The following is a 20,991-nucleotide window of genomic DNA, read 5'->3' as shown; positions in this document are numbered from 1 at the left end:
CTTGGGGCGAGGCTTGTGTTTATCCCTGAGCGATGCACCCCTCCCCCAGTTGCACTGTGTTCAGTTCTCTCCATTGTTATCTCTTCTTCCTCTTGAGAAGATGGAAGTTGAGTAAAATAAAAATAGCTCTTTTAAAAAAAAAAGGGAAAACTGTCTGCCAGATGGGAACCGAGCCTCGTAATTTCCTTTCACGTGGACATGTGTGTGTACTGCCCTTGGTTCCCGGTGTAGCATGGAGAGGGCGCGCTCTGGAATCCCGGCTCACCGCACACCAGCCAGCCGTGCGCCATCACCTCACCCCTCTAAACCAGCATGTTCTCATCTGCAAAATGACAAGAATAATAATAATTATTGCTGTGCAGTGTTAGTGTGAGGATTAAATGTAAACCACCTAACAGAGAGGTTAACATAGTGGCACAGGAAATGGCAGCTAAGAATTTTTAGATCTTGGGAGTTTTGCCGTTTATATGACCCAGTGTGTTTCAGTGTACATGGTTCTGTGCAATCATTAACCCTTCTAAAATAAATTCCCTGTAACGATTGCCCCCTAAACTTGCCCAGGTACCGTGCCTTAAAACACTTGAGAAGCCCTCTCTGAAGCAGACACAACATGAGTTTCAGGAGTTGGTATTCTTGAGTTTTAGTCTTGATTCTTACTCCCCCTCATTGTGCTACCCGTACATCATCTAATCACGCCACGTCTGGTTTATTCTTTTGGCTTAAAAAGGGGTTAATATGCCACCGAAGATGAGTGAGCTTCAGTTGAGATGAAATGTGGCAAAGTGTTTGAAAAACAGAGAGAGAGAGAGGTATAGTGAGGCAATGAAGCAACGTTCACTGCACACCATTTAGCCTAGTTTCAATCACTAGCTGCACAGCATAATAGTAATATTTAAAATAGCTCTGTAAATCGTGCTTCCCAGCCTTGTTTCCTAGTAAGCTCTGAGTCAGAGGTCTTACTGTGTCTAGAGTCCTTAAGTGTTGAGGTTTGGGTGTTTTCACAACTTCTCCGCTCTCTCGTCCTATCTCCCCTCCCTCCAGGCACCAGCCAGTCATAAGTTTTCTCTACCACCTTTTCCTTTTATTTCTGTCCAGAGTTTAATTTGGGGTGTCAGGATTAGAAGAGTAATATCATTACCATTATTTGCGGGCACATTCCCTTCTGGTATTAAATTTGCCTTTCAGCTGACGTATACCAACCTCTCTGCCTCTCAGTGGGAGAGCTCTATCTAGACCCTGAACATTTCTTGTTGTCTAACAGAGAGGTGTGTTATTTCTAAACAGTTTGAAGCCCAAGTGGCATGGAGAGGGGGAGCCCCCTCTTTTAAGTAGAATCGTTGGGAGGAAAATCCTTGAGGCACCCCTGTTGGTAGACACACTTTGCGGGTTTGAGAACACCATAATCATTAGTTCACCATTTCATTTATGTAGCGGCCCTTTGAGATAATTATTCATATTATCCCCATGTTATGGATAAACAGACATTTGAGAAGTAAGGCACTGATTTGCTAGAAAGTGGGGAAATTGTAACTTAAATGTGGGCATTTTAACATTAACATCATCTTCTACACTGAATTGCCCAACAAAAGTATGTTCATGTTTTATGTTTTAAAAGATATAAAGGCCAGGAGCAGTAGGCAAATTAAAAATAGAAAAACTTCAGGGGGAGAAGAGCAGAGAGTATCATCCCCCCGAATCTTGGTTTGATTTTTGGGAGAACTGCAAAAAAAAAAACCCAAGTGGGGTGAGGGGGTCTCCTGAAAGTTTTCCATTTCCTCTGACTTTTGGAAATTGGTGAGGTTTGTTTTTTAACCATTTGAAGAAGTCTGATCATCTACCCAGAGATGTTTCTCTGCCGTTTTTATTTTAGTTCCCCTTCCTTTGTGTTCCCATGCACTAGTGTTTCTGATGGCTGGTGCTGGAGGGGACTTACGTTGTGTCCAGGTCTGGGGTGAACCATCCTCAGATCCCACCTGGCATGGCCAGTCAGCATCAGCACGGCGTCCCTGCCACGTGGCGTTGGGCTTTTCCAGCCTGCAGGAAAGCGTTTGGACCCCTCTCGCAGCCCTCCCCCTCCCACACCCTTGCACCCCCTACTCACGTGGAAACGAACACTCAGTCGGCTGGGATTTTGTAACGAGAGAACAGAGGCTTGAGCAGTGTCTCACGTGCGTTTGAAGTTGAGTTTTTCAAGATAAAGTCCAAAAGGACCAACTGCAGAGTTATGCCTGCTGCAACCTGGGAAGGTCCTGGCAGCCCCCAGCCTATTCCTTGTTCTCCTGGTGCTCAGGCCCTTCTGTCAGATGACAGAACTAAACAATTTAGTAAAGAGTTTGATGTCCTTTGTCCAAGGGGACACAGTCCGTGAACAGAGGAGTGCAGTGCCTCACGAGTGGTGGAGCATGCCTCCCTAGGGATTTGGGGCGAGAGCAGGTTTCCAGAGGTTAGAAAAGGGGCAGCGTGGGAACAGGGCGTGACTGGCTAGGAGGTTGGAGGTTTCCTTAGGAGGCGAGCGGGTCCTGTTTTCTGGGGTGAGGTGAGCTGGAGGACTGTGATGGGTGTGTGTTGGGGCTCCTTGACAGCTGTTTCTCTCAAGGGCAGTCTGACTTAGGTTTGTGACGTGGGCCGAGCCACTGGGGTGGCCTCTCTTTTGTGGGTCCTGGTACTCGAATGAACTTTACCAATTCTAATTCCATCCACACTATTCCTCTCACACTCAGTTAAGACATAACCTTTTCTGGCCTCGCAGGTACCTGCTGCCATTAGGAGAACGCTTCCATCCCTGTTGCTCTGCGGTCCTGGGCGTATGGTGCCTGACACACGCTGTATGGTCACAGGCTCGCTGGTCAGGGCACAGGCATTAAAGAGATGAGAGGAAGAGGCCTCTGTAGAGTAATGAGAAATATCAGGAGCCCCTGCCCCAGAATTCACGTGCTTCCTTAGAGGCAGTTAATCCCCACCCCTCAACTTTGAACAGAGTTTCAGCAGGAGCCACCTGGACACGAGAAGAACAAGGAACCACTGTGGGTGGTCACTTTGCCAACCTCAAGAAATGACCGCTGATCCAGAGAAAATGAGAAGAACCGAAAGCTGGCCCGCGAGAACCAGGTGCCAAGTCCGGCGACTTCTCCCCCGAAGGCTCTGGGCACACCCCTCCATCAGGGCCATCTCCCCTGTTAGGAGGGGACCCATGGGAGGAGGCTGCTGGGCGCGCCTTGGAAGAAGGGGGCTCCAGTGTCAGCCTCAGACTGTGTCTACACAGTCGCTCACGGAATCTTAGATGGAGTCCACCGCTTTCTGTTTTAAATATCTGGCCTTTTTCTTACCTCGCCATATTGCTTGATTTTGATGTAATGTTATCACTTGACCTAACATGAATAACAGATCCTAGCATTTCTGACATACCTGAAATGTATTAGTTGTGACGTTTCTGAGAGACGATGCCTTTTTGCAGGGGTTGGTGGGAGGTTGTAAGTAAACTCATAATGCAGACTTCCCTCGATGCCCGAAGAGGGATTGGTTCCAGGACTTGCCACGGGTACGGAGGGCCAACTGGAGCGTGAAAAGCTTGACTTTTAGAGACATTGCTTTTTCCATTGCTGTTATTTGAAAAACTCTGCCACTTGTGGCGAGGCCTCTGGCCATAATCTTACTTCCTCGGGGTCAAGGCACATTCTTGTATGCTTGCCAGTCGTTTCTTGTAGAAGAGAAAGTCAAGAAAAAAAATAACATAATCTGAGACTGAGTACTTAAAGTGGTCACTTGTTAGCCAAGTTATCTTCTCTTTATATGTTTTCCATCTAGCACTTAACTGAGGATCTCAGCTACAGCGGGTAAAGTGGGAAGCAGGCAAGACCTTACTGTAGGACTAGCTGTCGCCCACACCTGCGTGTGCCCAGGTTGCTGCGCACCTGGCTGCCTTTCCTCTGTGAGGCCGGCTTATAGCACACACCGTTGCCCAGTCCATCTGTGGGCGTTCAGGTCACTCCACGTAGGCCTTGGGCTCTGAACCAAACCAGAGGCCACCGAGAGTATAGCAGGAATATAAAGCATTATCCCTGCTCTCAAGCCAGTAGTCAAGTTGGAAGTAATAAGAACAACTCATACGAAATAACAGCAAAAATATAAGATATGTGATTAGTTCCTGAACTCTGTGGTCCAGACAGAGACCACAGATGTATAGGTTTGGGGGGGAAGGGGAGACCTGTGAGAACTGGAATGGTTGGAAATGACTCCTAGAAGGAAAGATGTGCCTTGACCTGAACCTTGAAAGGTGGGTGGGGTACAATGAGTTGGCTGAGGAGGTAGGATGGCAGCCAGGCCAGGTTCATCTTCTGGCCAGGGGTGTGTGGGCAACCTGGTGGCAGCTTTGTGGAGTAATGAGATCAGCCTGAGGTGCACCCTCAGCTAGAAGCGGGAGTAACGGGCGATAGAGAGGAGGGTGGGAAGGATGGAGGCGGGCGATGGAGGCATGAGCTTGTTCTTGACACAGGAGATGATAGAGACCCGTTGAAAATTTCGAGTGTGTGTGTGTGTGTATCTTTACCTATTGCTTTGTTTATTTAAAATGCTCACCTTGAAAACACCTTTTTTTGATTTTGATATAACTGATTAAAAGGAATAGACATTTGAGGTAGTCAAATTAGACTACTCTCTTATTTTTCTTACTTTATCCTTTCTTTGCAGTAAGTCACACCCTTTTACTCAACCCCCCTCCATCATCCTCACAAAACCAGCACTTGAAAATTCCGCTGATTTGGTGGAGTGTCCCCCCCTTTTTCATTTTGAGCCAACCTTGGGAAACAACCCGAACCAGCAGGTGGCAAACCTGTTTTTACGTTTAAAGCAGCCAGAAAATCTTCAGAGGTGTTTCGCTGTGCATCTGCAAAAATGATATGGATGGCAGTAGTAGCTCTGAAATTCTTTATGAAAATTGGGTTCCTTTTTCTCTAAGCTTCCAGCTTCTGTGCTCATTTGTAAATTGTGTCGCTTCCATGATTAAACAAAAACCTCTGAGGAGTGATCGGTTACCATCCCTTAAGTAAACTTTTCTAAGGCTGTTAGATAAACTCTGTCCTTGGACTGAATGAGCACTTTTTTTAACGTTTTGGTATGGGTCGGAAAGCGCTGCATGAATGGGCACGTGTGCACTTTCTGGGCTGTAGTTCTGAGCTGGTTTCTGCCCTCTTGGATGATCTGTTTCCACCTTCTGCTCATCTGTTTTAGCCTAAACCCACCAAGGGACGAATGCGCATCCACTGTCTGGAGAACGTGGACAAGGCCCTTCAGTTCCTGAAGGAGCAGAGAGTCCATCTTGAGAACATGGGGTCCCACGACATCGTGGATGGGAACCACCGGCTGACCCTCGGCCTTATCTGGACCATCATCCTGCGCTTCCAGGTAAGGGACTTGGCCCGGCGATTCGGCCTCCCTCCTGGGTAGGAGCATCCCTGTGAAACTGGCCTCCCCATTCCAGAGGGACCAGGAAGACCAGGTTGAAATGTCGTCTCGGAGTCAGGTGTGCAGAGCGGCAGGTCACATTGGCTGCCCTGTAGGCATGTGGCAGCTAACCATATCCTCCCTCAGTTCTGCCAGCCCCTGAAAACCTTGACTCTCCTGGCAAATAAGAGGGTTTCTGGGCTGCGTCTCAGCCCACCACTTCACCGACACCTACTGTAAACGTCTGGTGTGTCTGCTGCCCTGCTTTCAGGAGCAGAAGTGTAAGGATGTGGTCGATGCTGGGTTACTACTACTGGACTGTTTGAACTTTGCCAGGTTGTGGCATGCATCATAGAATATCTTTAGGCGAAGCTTCTTAGGATCATGACACATGTGTGGGCTCTGTTTTCACCTTCTCCTTCTCCTTTGGATGTGAGGAAGCAGTTTTCAGGGGGGATGTGCAAAAAAAGCCTTATGCTTGTTTGAATTGATGATGATTTTATGGGTTTGTTATACCCGAGCGAAAGGTTCTAAGTATAGAAATACTCTAAGCCAGAAGGTACTCTCAAGGTCATTTTGTCCAGTTCCTTCACTTTATGAGGGAAGGGAGGAGCCTTGCCAGGGATCACACAGCCAGTCAGGGCTGCTGTGCATGATTCTGACCCCTTGGAAGAGAGCTCAGCCTTTCTTGTCTGTGAAGCACCTCCCGCCTGATTACTGGTTCTTTCTCCAGGCTGTTGCTTCATGCTCCTGCTTTTCAGTTAAAATCTGAAATTCAGGGAACACTTCTTACCATAGCGTCAGGTTACTCTGCAAACAAAAGTGGGAACAGTCCTGTCTCCACCGTGGCTGTGTTCTCTGTATCTTCCCTTCCTGTTAAGCCCCTTTGATGAAGTTTGATTGATTTTTTTTTCCCTAGGTAAATAAAAATCTCACCAACAAAGGGCCGTGTCAGAAATCAAATTATAGCTCTCTTTGTATTCTTACTAAAACGCTGAAATCAACCTCTAACCAATCGTTTTCCTTCTGCTTCCCTCAGGATCGGGCAGCTCTAGTTTAGTGGTCTGGTTGGGTATGTGGGAGGAGGGAGGGGGTAGGGGACCAAACCAGAGCTGTACAGAGACACTCCCTGCATGGGGGGTTCCTAAGCCTGGACCTGCCTTGGGAAAGCCGTTTACTCATTCAGGTTCCCTGGTCCCAGCCCCAGCGCTTCTAATTAAATAGGTCTGAGGCTGGGAACCACTGTGAAGGTGACATCGTTAGTGGAGATTTAATTGCAACAATCAGTGACTTTATTTTGCAAACAGAACTCTTCTGCAGGTTTCTGTCATTTAGTTCCTGAATGATTTGAAAACAGAGTGAATACCACTGCATTCACTAACTATTGCTCTTGGCCTTAGGCCAACAGGACTCTCCTGGAGCATCGCCTCAGTTCTGTAGAGTAAAAAGTCCTGTTTCTTTTGCCTTTGGCCTGTAGTAATCAGAGCGTGGAAGGGCGTACTGACAGTGGCCTCTCTTGAGCGGGTCTTGTGCCCATGACGGGAGCTGGCACACACAGCCCTTTCCAGGATTCTAGGCATGAATTGGGTTGCATCATTGACTAATTAGCTTCCTGCCAGCTTTCCTTTTTCTGTGCTTGAACCTGTAAATGCTGATACGTAGTTTCTCCCTTTCCTTTGAGGCTGATGTCACTGCATGGCCTGCAGGGTTGGTGTCTGACATGACCCCACCTCCCACAGCAGTTTTATCAAATCATCCCCGGCTCCACAAACATGTATTGATTCTGCACCAGCCAAGGCCCAGCTCACATTCTGCGTCCTCTGTGAAGCGTCCCATGTATCTACAAAGATCTCTCTCTCTCCCCACCGCTCCCCAGCTCCTGAATGTGCAACTTTGTCTTACATTTCGTGTGTGTGTGTGTGTGTGTGTGTGTCCAGAGTCCCCAAGATGTGGCCTGCCCTGCTGTGTGTAGCAGGTGTGCATTAAATACCGATGATGACACACAGGTTTTATGCTGCTTTCCCTTAAAAGAGAGTAAAAGATGGTGTGAGAAACTGGAATGAAAGTTGTCGAGTTTGCCTAGTCCACACAGGGAGCTGTCTTCATTTCAGAAGGGTAGATATTGTTTCTGAAAGAACAAGTCTGGAAACAGATTCCCTTCACACTGAGGCATAGGAAAGCTGACGGGGGTTAATGTGTAAAATTCCACCTGCCTTTCCTGGTGAGTCTGTGTCTTACTCCTTGAGCGAAGGTTATTCTTACACACTCTTTGGAGTTTGGAGTTTATGCAAGCTCAGACTTCACTTACAACAGTTAAAAATGGAGAATTTTTTTTAGAAGTGTAATTATTTCAATTTCTAGGTGTTTTTCCTAGTTGAAAGTTTCTAACTTTTTAATCTTATGTGTATGTATTTTATCCTCCTCCTACCTCTTTCTCTTAAAAAGAACTCTGGGGCGTGTTTCTAGATTAAATGGAAAGACCTTTGACAGGGGCCAGGACAGGGAAGCTTTGAATGGTTAGAGCTGAAAGAGAGGCCAACACCCTTTCCCCTGACTCCACCCCACACTTTATCATTATAATCAAGGAACTAAAGGCAAAGGGGTATTTAGAGCATTTGTTTAAAATCACGTAACTGGTAGGCAGCCCGTGATCCAAAGAGCTGACATGTATGGATCCTTACTAAGAGCCCAGCCCTTCGTACTTTGCATTTGTTCAAGTGTACAGCAGCGCTCTGAGATAGCCACCCCTCAGAGGGGAAGCCGAGGAACTCGCCCAAGGACACGCAATAGGTGGGGGAGCCTGGATTCGGACCCAGAGAGTCTGACTTTGGTGCCAGTAGCCCAGGCTCTATGTCCTGTTGAGAATCAGCGGCCTATGAGTAGCTGATGAATACAGGCTGTCTTAGTCCGTTCAGGCTGCTAAAACAAAGTACCACAGATTGGGTGGCTTCCAAACAGTAGAGATCTATTGCTTACGGTTCTGGAGGCTGTAAGTCTGAGATCAGGGTGCTAGCATGGTCAGGTGAGGGCCCTCTTCCGGGTTGCATACTTCTCATTGTGTCCTCACATGGTGGAAGGCGCTAGGGATCTCTCTGGAGCCTTTTTTATAAGGCACAAATCCCATTTATGAGGGCTCTACCCTCGTAACTTAAGCATCTCCCAAAGGCCCTGCCTCTTAACACCATCACCTGTGGGGCTTAGGATTTCAACATAAGAATTGGTGAGGGTGTGGGAGACAAACATTCAACCATGGAAGCACAGCATTTAAGGGCACTCTTTCTCTGAGAGTTTGAGTCAGTTTTCAGGAAATGGTGCATGCACTGTCCTCATCAATGAAGAACTCACTCACCCTGGTGTAAAAAAATCTTTGGTTGTGAGAAAACAAACAGTATTTTTCTAGAGTCTGCTGAGGTTCAAGGCGTACCGTATGAACCACGGTTCTAGCTTGTAGTTGGAGAGGATGGGCTATGTTGGGGGTAGAAATGACCCCTAATCGGTTCTTGGAAGTCAGGCGGGTAACTAGTCTTCACTTCAGTCTTATCTTTGTGCAAAATAGAGAACCTAGTTCTGGTTGGTGTTTCTAAGAAGTGAACCCTGGCTTCAGAAAGCAGTTCTCATTGACCCTTGGAGTAGGCAGTCTGCAGGGCTAGGCGTTGATCTAAAGTTTAGTCTATGTATATGCCGACGTCTTTTGTGGCTTTCATTAGGAAGCTAATGCATCTATTGGTCTGATATTTCTTTGTAAATCTTAGATCCAGGATATCAGCGTGGAAACTGAAGACAACAAAGAGAAGAAATCTGCCAAGGATGCATTGCTGTTGTGGTGCCAGATGAAGACAGCTGGGTGAGCACAAACTCAGGGGGTTAGGGGCTGCTTCTCCCAGGACTAAATTCTACCAGAGTCATCACTTACAAGGTGTTGACGAGTATCTTTTCCACCACTTCATTGAGATGTCTTGTTGACTCGCAGGCAGTTGATGCACTGACATTTCGGCTATCTCTCATAACAGGAGTTGATTTATATCCTGGACCTGTCATTTGCACAATCAGTTTCCCTCTGTTTATTAAGGAAGTTCCAGAGAGAAGTTAATCTTGAATTTTAAAACCCTGAAACCACGTTTAAGAATATCATCCATGATATTTGTAAAAAGTTGTGGGTTTTCTCCTCTCTTTAATTTCTGTTGCTTTGGGAAGCTCTGTGCAGTAAACTTAAGGGTGGGTGGTCTTTGTACATTATCTCAGTTTCCCTTTCTTTTATTCTTTCATTGAAATTTCAGTCAAGATATTTTTTAAAGAATTGCATCTTGCTTATTGCTCACTGAAACTGTCCGAGCTCCTAGGTACTAATTGAGAATTGGTTTTGTACCAGGTTAATTTTGCACCAAGTAAGGACTACTTGAAGGACAGATGTAACTGTAATGGACATGATCAGTCAGTGGTAACTATGGAAACCATAAAGAGTGTAAGCCTTAGTAAGGGGATCAAGTTAGGAATGAACTTTTAATCAACCACAGGTAGAAAGTTATTAATAATCAATGTGGTGTAGAGTAGCTGATTGACTGCAGGTAAGTTTTAAACATAGGGAAGTGTTTCAGGGAGGTACTAGACTTACAAAACTTCATCCAGTTCAGTGGGATAAGGAAGAAGGAGGGCTGAGTGTTTGAACAGGTAATCCCAGCTACTTCCTCTCCCGGAGTGCCGTGTGAACTCGGGTCTTGGTGTCTGCAGGGTTCTGGTAGCTGTGCTGGGGGCGTGGAAAGCCACTGAAGCAAGGAGGCCTCAGAGGCATCTAGTTGTGGTCACTTTTTTCTCAGTAAGCCTGGTGTTTTCAGTTGAGGACGCAGATCACGGATCGAATTACCAAGAAAGAAAAGCCATGTGGGTGTGTGTTTTATTCTTATTTTCCAACAAGGAGAAGTTGAGGCGGATCTTAGCTTTGATTTGATTGTCCTTATGGATATTCACTGCCCGACATTTCCGCAGTGCCTACAGACTTTTTTTTTTTTAAGCACTGTGTTTAGCAAAAGCACAGACCTTTGTTTGATAATTGTGTCGCTCTTGTCTTGTGCCTCGTGTTTGTTAGGTACCCCAACGTCAACATTCACAATTTCACCACTAGCTGGAGGGACGGCATGGCCTTTAATGCACTGATACACAAACACCGGTGAGTCCTTAGAGGAGATGCTAACAATTTGGGGGTGGAATGTTGACATCCTTGTGTAGCAGATCTGGGTGACTTTCAGTCCTCATGTCCGTTGTCCTCGCTGTTGCATCACGGTGGAAATTCCTGCCTTCCCCGTGAGGAAGGTGAGGGAGAATGTGTAAATTCTCCCAAACCAGAGAAACAAGTTCACCCATTCTCTTCATAAACTTTGAGGTTGTTTATTCAAAAATCGGGTTTCACTGTTTGATGATTAACTAATATTGTAGGCTTTTACTCTGCTAAGTGGACACTTTTGGAGTAGTAATCGAGTCCCACTGGTCACACGATATGTTTTCAAGCCACGGTTTCCGTTGTGTTCCACTGTTGTTCTACACAGGCCTGACCTGATAGATTTTGACAAGCTAAAGAAATCCAATGCACACTACAATCTGCAGAATGCATTTAACCTTGCAGAGCAGCACCTCGGCCTCACTAAACTGTTGGACCCCGAAGGTAAGGACTCCAGGGGTAAAAGGTGGGACCCTCGGCATCTCTAGCACTGAGGGGTAAATATAAAATCTGCTTTGTGTCAGTTTGTTTAATTTGTACAGTGTGCTTTGGGAATTATCTAAGGAAGAGGAGTTTAATTTTGGTGTGGGAGTTACTTGAGGATTTGTGTAAAGGATTACGTCTGAAAAGGCCTTGAAAGATGAGTATGATTTAAACATGTGCCAGAGGAGAGGGCGTGGCAGGTAGAGGGATTTGTGTGAGCAAAGGAACCAGGAAAGAGGAAGGTGTGATTGGGGACTAACAGTTTATTGGGAGTGGTGTTAGCGTGATGTTGGGAAAGATACAACTGGAAAGGTGGGTGGGGGGCCCAACAGGTTACAGTCTTTAGAGGTTATTCAGCAGGCAGTGGGGAGTCATTGAAGCTTCTTAGCCTCTGTGCTCAAGGAAGAGAACCTGCCTTAGGCTCTCCGTACATGCTTGTTGACTGACGTTCAGCCCACGGTGCCAAGAGTGTGGTCTGGCCTGGGTAGAGATGGAGGCAGAGGCCTCCTTAGGAGACTGTGCGGTGTTTGCTCCTGAGCATGAAGAGCTTCAGTGAGGAAGGTGCACCCGGAACGTGTGGGTGGCAGGAGTAACAGGTGCAGTCCCTCCTGGTGGCTGGCTGCTTGGCGGCCCAGTCTCTGCACGGATCCAACCTCTCTGCTCTTCGGATCCCTGCAGCAGGACCCTGAAGACTGACTGCAGGTGACATGGAGCAGACCTGTGTGGGACAGTCCCATAGGTTGTAAATCCCTTGCTTACCAAAATCCTAACTGTAGGCTTCGTCTTAGCACGAGCTGTCACAGGAACGTTTTCTGATGTCGAGAGGCATTGAAAACGTAAGAGGATCTGTTTGTAGGTCTGGAGCTTTCTAGACCCTCTCAGCTGTTAGCAGGCATTAGAGAGAAAAAACTGTATGTGAGTGAAAGTTTAAAGTTCTTATAAATATAGAACAGGAAGTTGAACTCCCCAAGGGCAGACCGAGGTCAGGAGGCTGCCAGGCAGGCGTCTTGCTATTTTCCAGTGCATCAGATGCACTGATCGTTTCACTACAGGAAGCTGAGATAAAATTATCTTTGTGCTAGCCCATTAAATGATTTCTCAGTATAAACACAAAACTAAAATTCCTTGGACTGTGATAAATCTTTGTGCTTAACCCGTGCCTTACTCTGGAAAGGCATCCTCCCTGAGCCCGAGCTCTTTGTGCTTAGATAAAGAATCTTCTTTTTTTTTTTTAATCACTATGACAAAAAGAAATTTAATAAGCTGCTCATTAGTTAATCTTTCTAATCACCACCCACTGCAAAAAGGGGATTGAGGTTCCCCAGATCATTCGAAGACAAGGAGCTAAAAAAAGCAGTCGATGTCACTTATTCTGTGGGTTTTATCTTGATTATTAGTTGTCCTTAGCTGCTATTAGTTGTCCGGTGCCCCAGAGAGTTTCAGTTAAAATAAAATTGTAAACAACTTAAAAAAGGTTTTGCTTGCTCACTCCTTCCCAGTTATGTTGACATTTTATATTTATTAAATTGCATACAGGGATGGCATTTTTTCCTGGCCTTCCTACAATTCTGTATCCACGGGGCCCACTTTGATGGGGCCAAACAGACACAGGAGTTGGCCACAGGGGCCCTGGGGTGGGAACAGTAGCTGTGGCCCCCCACTGCCATCAGCTGCCTCAGTGACTCTGGGCAGGGAGCTTTCCCGCCCTGTACCCTGGTAGTCAAGTCTTTAAAACAAGAGAAACAACCTGCCTCACACAGGGCTGCCAGGAGGATAGAAGTGAAGGCGCGTGTGCAGAGGCACATTGAAAACAGAGCCCCATGCGTCAACAAAGAGCCATCTGTGTGTGCTCTCCTCCGTCTGTCCTGAGTTGAGTACTTCCCAACATTGCCATACCCTAAAGACGGACCACCTTCATTCATTTGCTCCCTCCCTCGATAAATATTTATTGACCACCCACCCTGTATATAGACAGCACGTTAGGAGGTGGGGAGGCACGGTGACACAGGGCTTCCCAAGACTGGGTTCCTGCCTTGGAAACTCAGTCTTGTAAGACTAATGAAATGTGCATAAGTAATCATAGGACCTGGCAGAAAGCAAACGATAAACAAAGCCCTTTAGGGAACAGAGGAGACAGTCATTCCAGCTGTAGGGATCGGAAATGGCTGTGTTGGAGTGGTGGCTTCTGAGCTGGACCTGAAGGGTAGGAAGAAGGTGATGTGCTGGGGAAGGCCCTTTCAGACAAAGGGAGGCTGTAACTGGAAGGAATATTGGGAATTGAGGGGTGGTAAATACTCCAGTTTGGTTTAGATCTATAGTGCCTTAGAAGAACCAGTAGGCTATAGAATGAGAAATGTCTAGAATGGCACTTGGCACTTAGAGGAAGCTTGATAAATAGTCGATGGATAGATGGAAGGAAGGGAGGGAGGTAAAGAAAGTTAGGGCAAATTGTAGAGGCCTTTGGGGTTTATACTTTATTTTTCAGACTGCAGGGCACTTCTGAGTAATTTGGGCTTGGGAGGAAGCTGTGCTACACAGCTGTGCTTCTGGAAGATCAGCTAGGCAAGGTGTGTAAAGTGAATCAAGTAGCAGGGAGACCCAGTGAGGAAGCCACTGCTTCAGGTCTGGTTATGTGACCGTGAGAGCTGGACCCGAGTGTGACAATAAGGATTCCATAAATAGAATCATCAGGTCTCAGAGCCGGTGACTAACTGGATATATGGGTAACAAGGAGATAAAGATGTCCATGGACTTAGTGGCCGGGAAAGATTCTGGTGCCACTGGCAGAAATAAGGACCACAGAGAAACACAGACCCGCTTAGGGGTCGGGGAGGCAGGGAGGTGAATGTGGTGTGTCTGGGTGGTAGCCACATCACTGAGATATCTGACTCAATTCTTACTATGTTCTTCATTTCTGTTTAGTAGTTTTGTATATATTTTGTCACCTCAGTGGCCTGGGATCCTCTAGAGAAAGGATCCTGTCTATTAAGACTTTTATGTCCTTCTGTCATACAGAGTGAAGTAAGTCCGAAAGAGAAAAACAGATATCGTATGCTAACACATATATATGGAATCAAAAAAAAAAAAAAAGTGGTTCTGATGAACCTAGGAGCAGGACAGGAATAAAGACACAGATGTAGAGAATGGACTTGAGGACACGGGGAGGGGGAAGTGTAAGCTGGGATGAAGTGAGAGAATGGCATGGACATATAGACACTACCAAATGTAAAATAGATAGCTAGTGGGAAGCAGCTGCATAGCACAGGGAGATCAGCTCAGTGCTTTGTGTCCACCTAGAGGGGTGGGATAGGGAGGGTGTGAGGGAGACGCAAGAGGGAAGAGATATGGGGATATATATATACGTATAGCTGATTCACTTTGTTATACAGCAGCAACTAACACACCATTGTAAAGCAATTATACTTCAATAAAGATGTTTAAAAAAAAAGACTTTTATGTTCTTATAGCAGTAGAAGGCACTTATGAATGTTCATAAACTAAAAGAGCCAGGGAGGTGATTTCATCCCTGTTAGTTAACTTTATATTAACACATTGATGGCAGAACTCTTAAGCCCAAAAAATGAAGATACGGGCCTGTGCAGTGCTGAGCAGCTGTTCCGGGTTGTTCCTGCTGCCTGGTTGGCGGTGCCGTGAGCAGGGTACTGAACAGAATCTTCTCTGGGTTGCAGATATCAGTGTGGACCACCCTGATGAGAAGTCCATTATCACTTATGTGGTGACTTATTACCACTACTTCTCAAAGATGAAGGCCTTGGCTGTTGAAGGAAAACGAATTGGAAAGGTAAGCTCATACCACTTCTGTAAGTTGTGAGACGTAATTAAGGTTCACATCTTAATGTGCCGCCACCATGCACTCAGACGTTTAGCTACTGGGAGTTCGTGGCAGGTTTTCCACACGGCAGGGAAGTGGGCAGCAGCCTCTCGATCCCAAAGAGTAACAGGAGGCAGGAGTGGTGGGTGGCTAAAATACTCAGGAAGGGATTTCAGGGGGATCTCAGACCCGGAAACACCCCTCCCCTCAACCTTGCCAGAAAATTGGGTATTGAAAATCTGATTGAGTTGCCTGATGTCATGGACGTGAAAATCCTACTTACCACGCTTGGAAAGGCCTCATCAGTATTACGCTTTTTTAATTATTTTGTTTGGCTGATGTTCCCTTGCCATATATTTCAGAACACCGCAGATCAGATGACATTGTCTTCTCAGTGCAATGGAATGGAAAATTCATGGGCGTTCATGGGACAGGACCAAGCAAAATAGAGCCCTTTTCGTTCCTCTAGGAATTTCGGAGCTGAGGCATCAGGAGTCATACAGGATCTGAAACCCTTTGCCTGGGGGTTGGGAGGTTACAGAACCAATTACAGTTGAGTTAAGCTGTCATTGCTCACAAATGATAGCCACGTCTGAGTGCTTATTAGCACATGGTTCTTGGAGTTTTAAAAACTTGTGACAAAGTCTCATGGAACCGTTTTCAGAGCCAGCGCTGAAGTGTGTGCGGGCTCCCATAGGGCTGCAGTCATGTCTCCCTTACGTAGGGATACGATGTTGTTTTTCCATTTTTCTGACTCTTGTTTACAGGTGCTCGACAATGCTATTGAAACAGAAAAAATGATTGAAAAGTATGAATCCCTTGCCTCTGACCTTCTGGAGTGGATTGAACAAACCATCATTATTTTGAACAATCGCAAATTTGCCAACTCGCTGGTTGGGGTTCAACAACAGCTTCAGGCCTTCAACACCTACCGCACTGTGGAGAAGCCGCCCAAGTAAGATGCAGAGTGTAATGCCTTGCCCTTCCTATGGGGAGAGAGGTGATTGCAGCCGCAGACCCCTGTTTTCTGACTTGCATGGTCTCAGTGAACGCCTCTCGCCAGCGGCCTGTCCTGTTCCTTTTAATCTGAGCCTGTGTTGCCCAGATGTATTCCAAATTATACCCTCTGTGAGCCCTTTCTAGCAGAAACGTGCCACTGGTAACGTGGGATACGTGAGAATCCCAAGAAATGGTGCAGGTCCCCAGTTCCTTATCCAAAGCTCTTGTGCCTAATGTGTTTCAGAATTCCATCATTTCTTGATTTTAGAGAAGTAACAGGGTACATGCCAGGTGGCTCTGAGGCAGTTAACTCATATCAAGCCTCCTCACATATCTGTAGCAAAACATGTAATTATTCACACTGTGTGAATTAAAAAAACAGTAGTTTCATATCCGTTCAGATCAGGTTTTGCTGCCCCCAGAAGTCTGATTTTTCACATATTTTAAAGATACGTAGTTGTCCAGTAAAGGTTGTGGCCCTTATCTCTTGTTTGTTATGACAAGAGTCATCCCTCCTTTTTCTGAAAACTCCACTCAGTTGTGAATTCCTGACTGAGGTCTCCACAACCCATTGACAGTGACCCTAGGTGGTCGTTTGAACTGATCATTGTTGAATGCATTCAGCTGTGCTCTCCGAATGAAGCAAGTTCATCGTCCAGGGCTTGGGGTCTAAATCTTGATTCAGTTGATTAACAAAAGAGTAGCATTCTGTGCCCCTGACTGTAAACCTCAGCAACAACGAACCACAAGAAAAACCCCACAGTTTGGCACATACTGAGGTCTTCAGTACCCAAAAACTAACCCACTGCTGTTTCTCTGACATGCACGCGTTTCACATAAAAGTCAGACCGGAGATAAGTGCCTTTTAAAATTGTGAGGCTGCTCGAAGCGTGTTTTTTTTCTCTCTCTCTAGAAGCAGATGCATTTTTCCTTTTGAAGGAACAAAATATAGTATAATGTTTATGGCTGGTTTTCTCTGCTTAGATTTACTGAGAAGGGGAACTTGGAAGTCCTGCTTTTCACTATTCAGAGCAAGATGAGGGCCAATAACCAGAAGGTCTACATGCCCCGGGAGGGGAAGCTCATCTCTGACATTAACAAGGTAAAACTGATCCATCTGGCCTCCTTCATGGTCCCTGCCTTCCTGTGTGGGCGCCAGCCTCCTGTAGGTCTTCAGGTTCTATCAGTGGGTCTTGATTGCTAAGAGATCTTGAAAGGCTTCCTTCCTGGCCTGCCGAGTTGATAAGCGGCAGTCGTTGCTCACATAGTGTTGAGGGTCAAGGGAGTGCTTGTGGTGGTTTGGGGGCAGGTGGCTGGCGGGGTGTGTGTGTGTGTGTGCGCATGCGTGCGTGCGTGCATATGTGTGTGTGTGTGTGTGTGTGTGTGTGTGTGTGTGTGTATTAGATTTTATCAAACCAGGTTCAGCCTGTTTACCTTATCACTCATACATAATCAGTTTACCTGTCTTTTGTCTCAGGCAATTGGCTCAAACATCTTTAAATTGCAGAAGGGAGAATTCAAAACTTTATTTCATGTATCTGGAATCCCTAGAGGTTAGGGCTTAGGATTTTGACTCCTTCTGTCAAGAAGCTGTCAAAAATTTTGTTTCCATGCCTGTTACATCTGCAATTATAGAATTTCATGGTGGGCATTATTTCCAAGCAGAAATCTGAAAAATCTAGAACTGTGGTCAGTTGTACACATTTAGATTCTTCTAAGTGGAAATTTTTTTTAATTGAAGTAAGGTATATTTCATAGGAATGAATTTAATTGGTGAGTATTTTGGAAAAAAATACTCCGATATGTGAATTAAAATAAGTGACTTCAGGGCTTCCCTGGTGGCGCAGTGGTTGAGAGTCCGCCTGCCGATGCAGTGGACACAGGTTCATGCCCCGGTCTGGGAGGATCCCACATGCGGCGGAGCGGCTAGGCCTGAGAGCCATGGCCGCTGAGCCTGTGCGTCCGGAGCCTGTGCTCCACAACGGGAGAAGCCACAACAGTGAGAGGCCCGCGTACCGCAAAAAAAAAAAAACAATAAAAAAAATAAGTGACTTTAGAGTGGGGTGAATGAGAGATTCATAATATGATTTCTTAGAGATGTCATTTATCTTTTTTACATCAGAGCTGTTGAAGATACTTTGCTTCCTCTCAATTAAAGTTAAGGGCTTTGTAACTTAGTTACATTGCTCCATATCTACACTGTTTTGTTTCCCAGATATGACATAGGATCTTTAGATTTAGATAGGGGAGAGTGTTCCCATGGGGCTCAACTGAGAGAAAATGATTTTTTTCCCAAGGCTTAAGAGTCAGTGAGGTTGGGAATGGGATTTCCTTTTTAAGTTCTCAGGTCTTTTTGAGAAGCACTGGCTGTTAACTGCAGCCTAGGATTGTTCCTTGAACGTAGCAGGAAACTGTTTCTCTTTCATTTCTGTAGGCCTGGGAAAGACTGGAAAAAGCGGAACATGAGCGAGAACTGGCCCTGCGGAACGAGCTCATAAGACAGGAGAAACTGGAACAGCTCGCCCGCAGATTTGACCGCAAGGCAGCTATGAGGGAGACCTGGCTGAGCGAGAACCAGCGTCTGGTGTCCCAGGTCCTGCTCTAGAACAGTGTTCAAGAAAACTGCTCCTGGGGTCCGCTAGAACCTAGACCACATTCAGGGGCCCTAGGACAGCTGTTTGTCAACATCCAGTATCCTGAAGCAGCTGTCAAGTCATCTCACCCACTCCCCATGAAGAGGATGTTTATAATTTCTAATATATTTTCTCTTCTATTTATCTAACTTTTTATAGATCTGGAAGTAGCTCAAACAGAGTTTGTTTAAAGCCAATGAGTGTGTGTGAACCGTTCATATTTAAAAATTTCTCTCTTTCTCCCAGTCTTTGGCCTTCAAGGCAGCTAGACTGGCCATGAAATAAGTAAGTGGCTTCTTTTCTACTTGGCTTAACCAAAGCCATCGCCTGCTTCAGTCTCATAAGTCAGGTGCTACCTATGTGCTGCACCCCTCTGTAAAGTGAGAAGTTGCTGGTTTGCTTTGGGGACAGCGTTTGAGCCCAAGCACAGTTCTAAGGGCCCCCAGGAAGGCGGAGACCAGCGGGGGTCGGGACTTGGGAGTCGGTGCTTGGCTTTGGGACCCCCCGCCCTGCCCAAAGATTAAGGGGGTGTGCCCAGGACTCCACCTCCGTTTTCTGTTTCTTTGTTCCAAATTGGATGGCTTTTGAATTTTGTGCTTCTTTCTTTTTGTTCCCTTTTCTCTTAGGACAACTTTGGATTTGACCTTCCCGCAGTCGAGGCTGCCACGAAAAAGCACGAGGCCATTGAGACGGACATTGCCGCATACGAGGAGCGCGTGCAGGCCGTGGTGGCCGTGGCCAGGGAGCTGGAAGCGGAGAACTACCACGACATCAAGCGCATCGCGGCGAGGAAGGACAACGTCATCCGGCTCTGGGAGTACCTGCTGGAGCTGCTCAGGGCCCGGCGGCAGCGCCTCGAGATGAACCTGGGGCTGCAGAAGATATTCCAGGAAATGCTCTACATTATGGACTGGATGGATGAAATGAAGGTAAAACGTGCCTGCATGGAGGCCCGAGCCCAGCCAGTCAGGCCTCTGTCGTCTGGGACCCGCCCACTAACCCCCCAACACACAGCCATGCCCCTGGTCTGATCACCCACTTATAGCCAGAGAAGGGCCATGTCACCCATGGGAAGGTTGTTAGCTCACAAGTTAAATGAGACGTGAAGTGAGAAGAAGTTGTGACAAAGGTCAGTTCCATAGCTGGAGGGCTGCTGCTGTGACTCAGGTCTAATTTAGGTATATCCCATGATAGGCAGTCAATCAAATTGTGGTCTTCTGTGGTTTTAACTTTTTAGAGTTGGGGCTACCTTTCCGTCTCGTTGGTCTATGTGTGAGTGGCTCTGCTTTGGGGACAGGCCAGGCAGGTGGTACGGAAGAGTAGTAGGCAGTGTGGATAGAGCGCATCCCGGGAACCAGGCAGCCAGCGTTCAGATGGTGAGCGCCGGAGCTTCCCGATCTCCTTGAGCCTCCTTCCTTCACCTGTAAGCGGAGAGCTTACTTACCATCTGCCTCATCTACCTCATCCGGTTATAGCGAGAATTAAGTGCAAGATATGTGTATGTATCACAGGACGGCGCACTGGTTGGAGAGGGCTGCCAGTGCCGATTTGTGCCTCCCCTTCCTTTACTGACAGCTCTGGGCATGGTATTCCCAGCTTTCCCCCAACCCAGGAAGAGACCTGCCGTTGTGCTGTAGTCCTGGGCCTGTCCGTGTCCTCTGATGCAAGCCTCTGATGAAAGCTCATCTGTGTCAAGCAGTTCTCCAGCTGGCAGGCCTTTAGCCACATAGCTAGGGCAGAACAGGGCAGCTTTCAGGCCGTACCATGAAGCCTCCTTTATCTCAACACGCTGTGTTCCCCACCTTGACCTCATGCGAGGGATTTCCTTCCTGGGATGTAAGCCCTTGTCTTTTGCTTACCTCTTGAACTGTTCCTGGCAGGGGGAGCAAGGTCACTTCATACCATGAGTTTTCCCTCTTATTGTCCCAGGTTTATGATGTTCTCACGTATGGTCTGTCTTGACCTCTTAACATAGAAATGTTCATAAAGTCTAGCACAGATGTGCATTTCATTTTAGAATTCGTCATGCACTTTGTAATTCCGATTGGGCCAGAGACTTCCTCATAAGTAAGAATGAAGTAGAAATTCCATCTGGAGAGGATGTGTGATGAGAGCCCCAAATTGGGCTGATGGAAAAAATGAAAGAAAATATTAGTGGGTCCAAACTTAAACCAGAGATGTTTCTCGGGACCTCCTAAGCATGACAGTCACCTGACCCTGTTCTTCTTATTTGGTTAGAGATGTGGTTTGTAAGCTTTTCAACTAGGTGTTTCTCCCGTTGATTGTGTAAGTATCGCAGAGAAGTACCAATGAGCTTGCAGGTGAGGAGAGCATCCCGTTAAGGGGTCAGCAACTTCTAGGAGACTTCTTTAAACTTTGACATGAAACAGCTC

The 20,991-nt window shown here is 46.5% G+C and overlaps 1 protein-coding gene across 7 annotated transcripts in view; it reads left to right on the top strand.

Annotated features, from left to right (window-relative positions):
- SPTBN1 (spectrin beta, non-erythrocytic 1) overlaps positions 1 to 20,991 on the top strand; it is a 197,909-nt gene that overhangs the window by 135,075 nt on the left and 41,843 nt on the right. For all 7 annotated transcript variants that reach the window (XM_081254831.1, XM_081254827.1, XM_081254829.1 and 4 more), the window contains 9 exons: positions 5,227 to 5,400; positions 9,192 to 9,283; positions 10,523 to 10,603; positions 10,980 to 11,095; positions 14,824 to 14,936; positions 15,734 to 15,921; positions 16,950 to 17,067; positions 18,400 to 18,558; positions 19,225 to 19,527. In XM_081254831.1, the coding sequence (XP_081110957.1) occupies positions 5,227 to 5,400; positions 9,192 to 9,283; positions 10,523 to 10,603; positions 10,980 to 11,095; positions 14,824 to 14,936; positions 15,734 to 15,921; positions 16,950 to 17,067; positions 18,400 to 18,558; positions 19,225 to 19,527 (1,344 nt within the window). The remainder of the gene's footprint in view (positions 1 to 5,226; positions 5,401 to 9,191; positions 9,284 to 10,522; positions 10,604 to 10,979; positions 11,096 to 14,823; positions 14,937 to 15,733; positions 15,922 to 16,949; positions 17,068 to 18,399; positions 18,559 to 19,224; positions 19,528 to 20,991) is intronic.

Source organism: Mesoplodon bidens (assembly GCF_964165515.1).
Source record: "Mesoplodon bidens genome assembly, chromosome: 14".
In the NCBI taxonomy this organism is placed as follows: domain Eukaryota; kingdom Metazoa; phylum Chordata; class Mammalia; order Artiodactyla; family Ziphiidae; genus Mesoplodon; species Mesoplodon bidens.
Note: the sequence above shows the minus strand (reverse complement) of the source record. Positions and strands in the feature narration are given on the sequence as shown.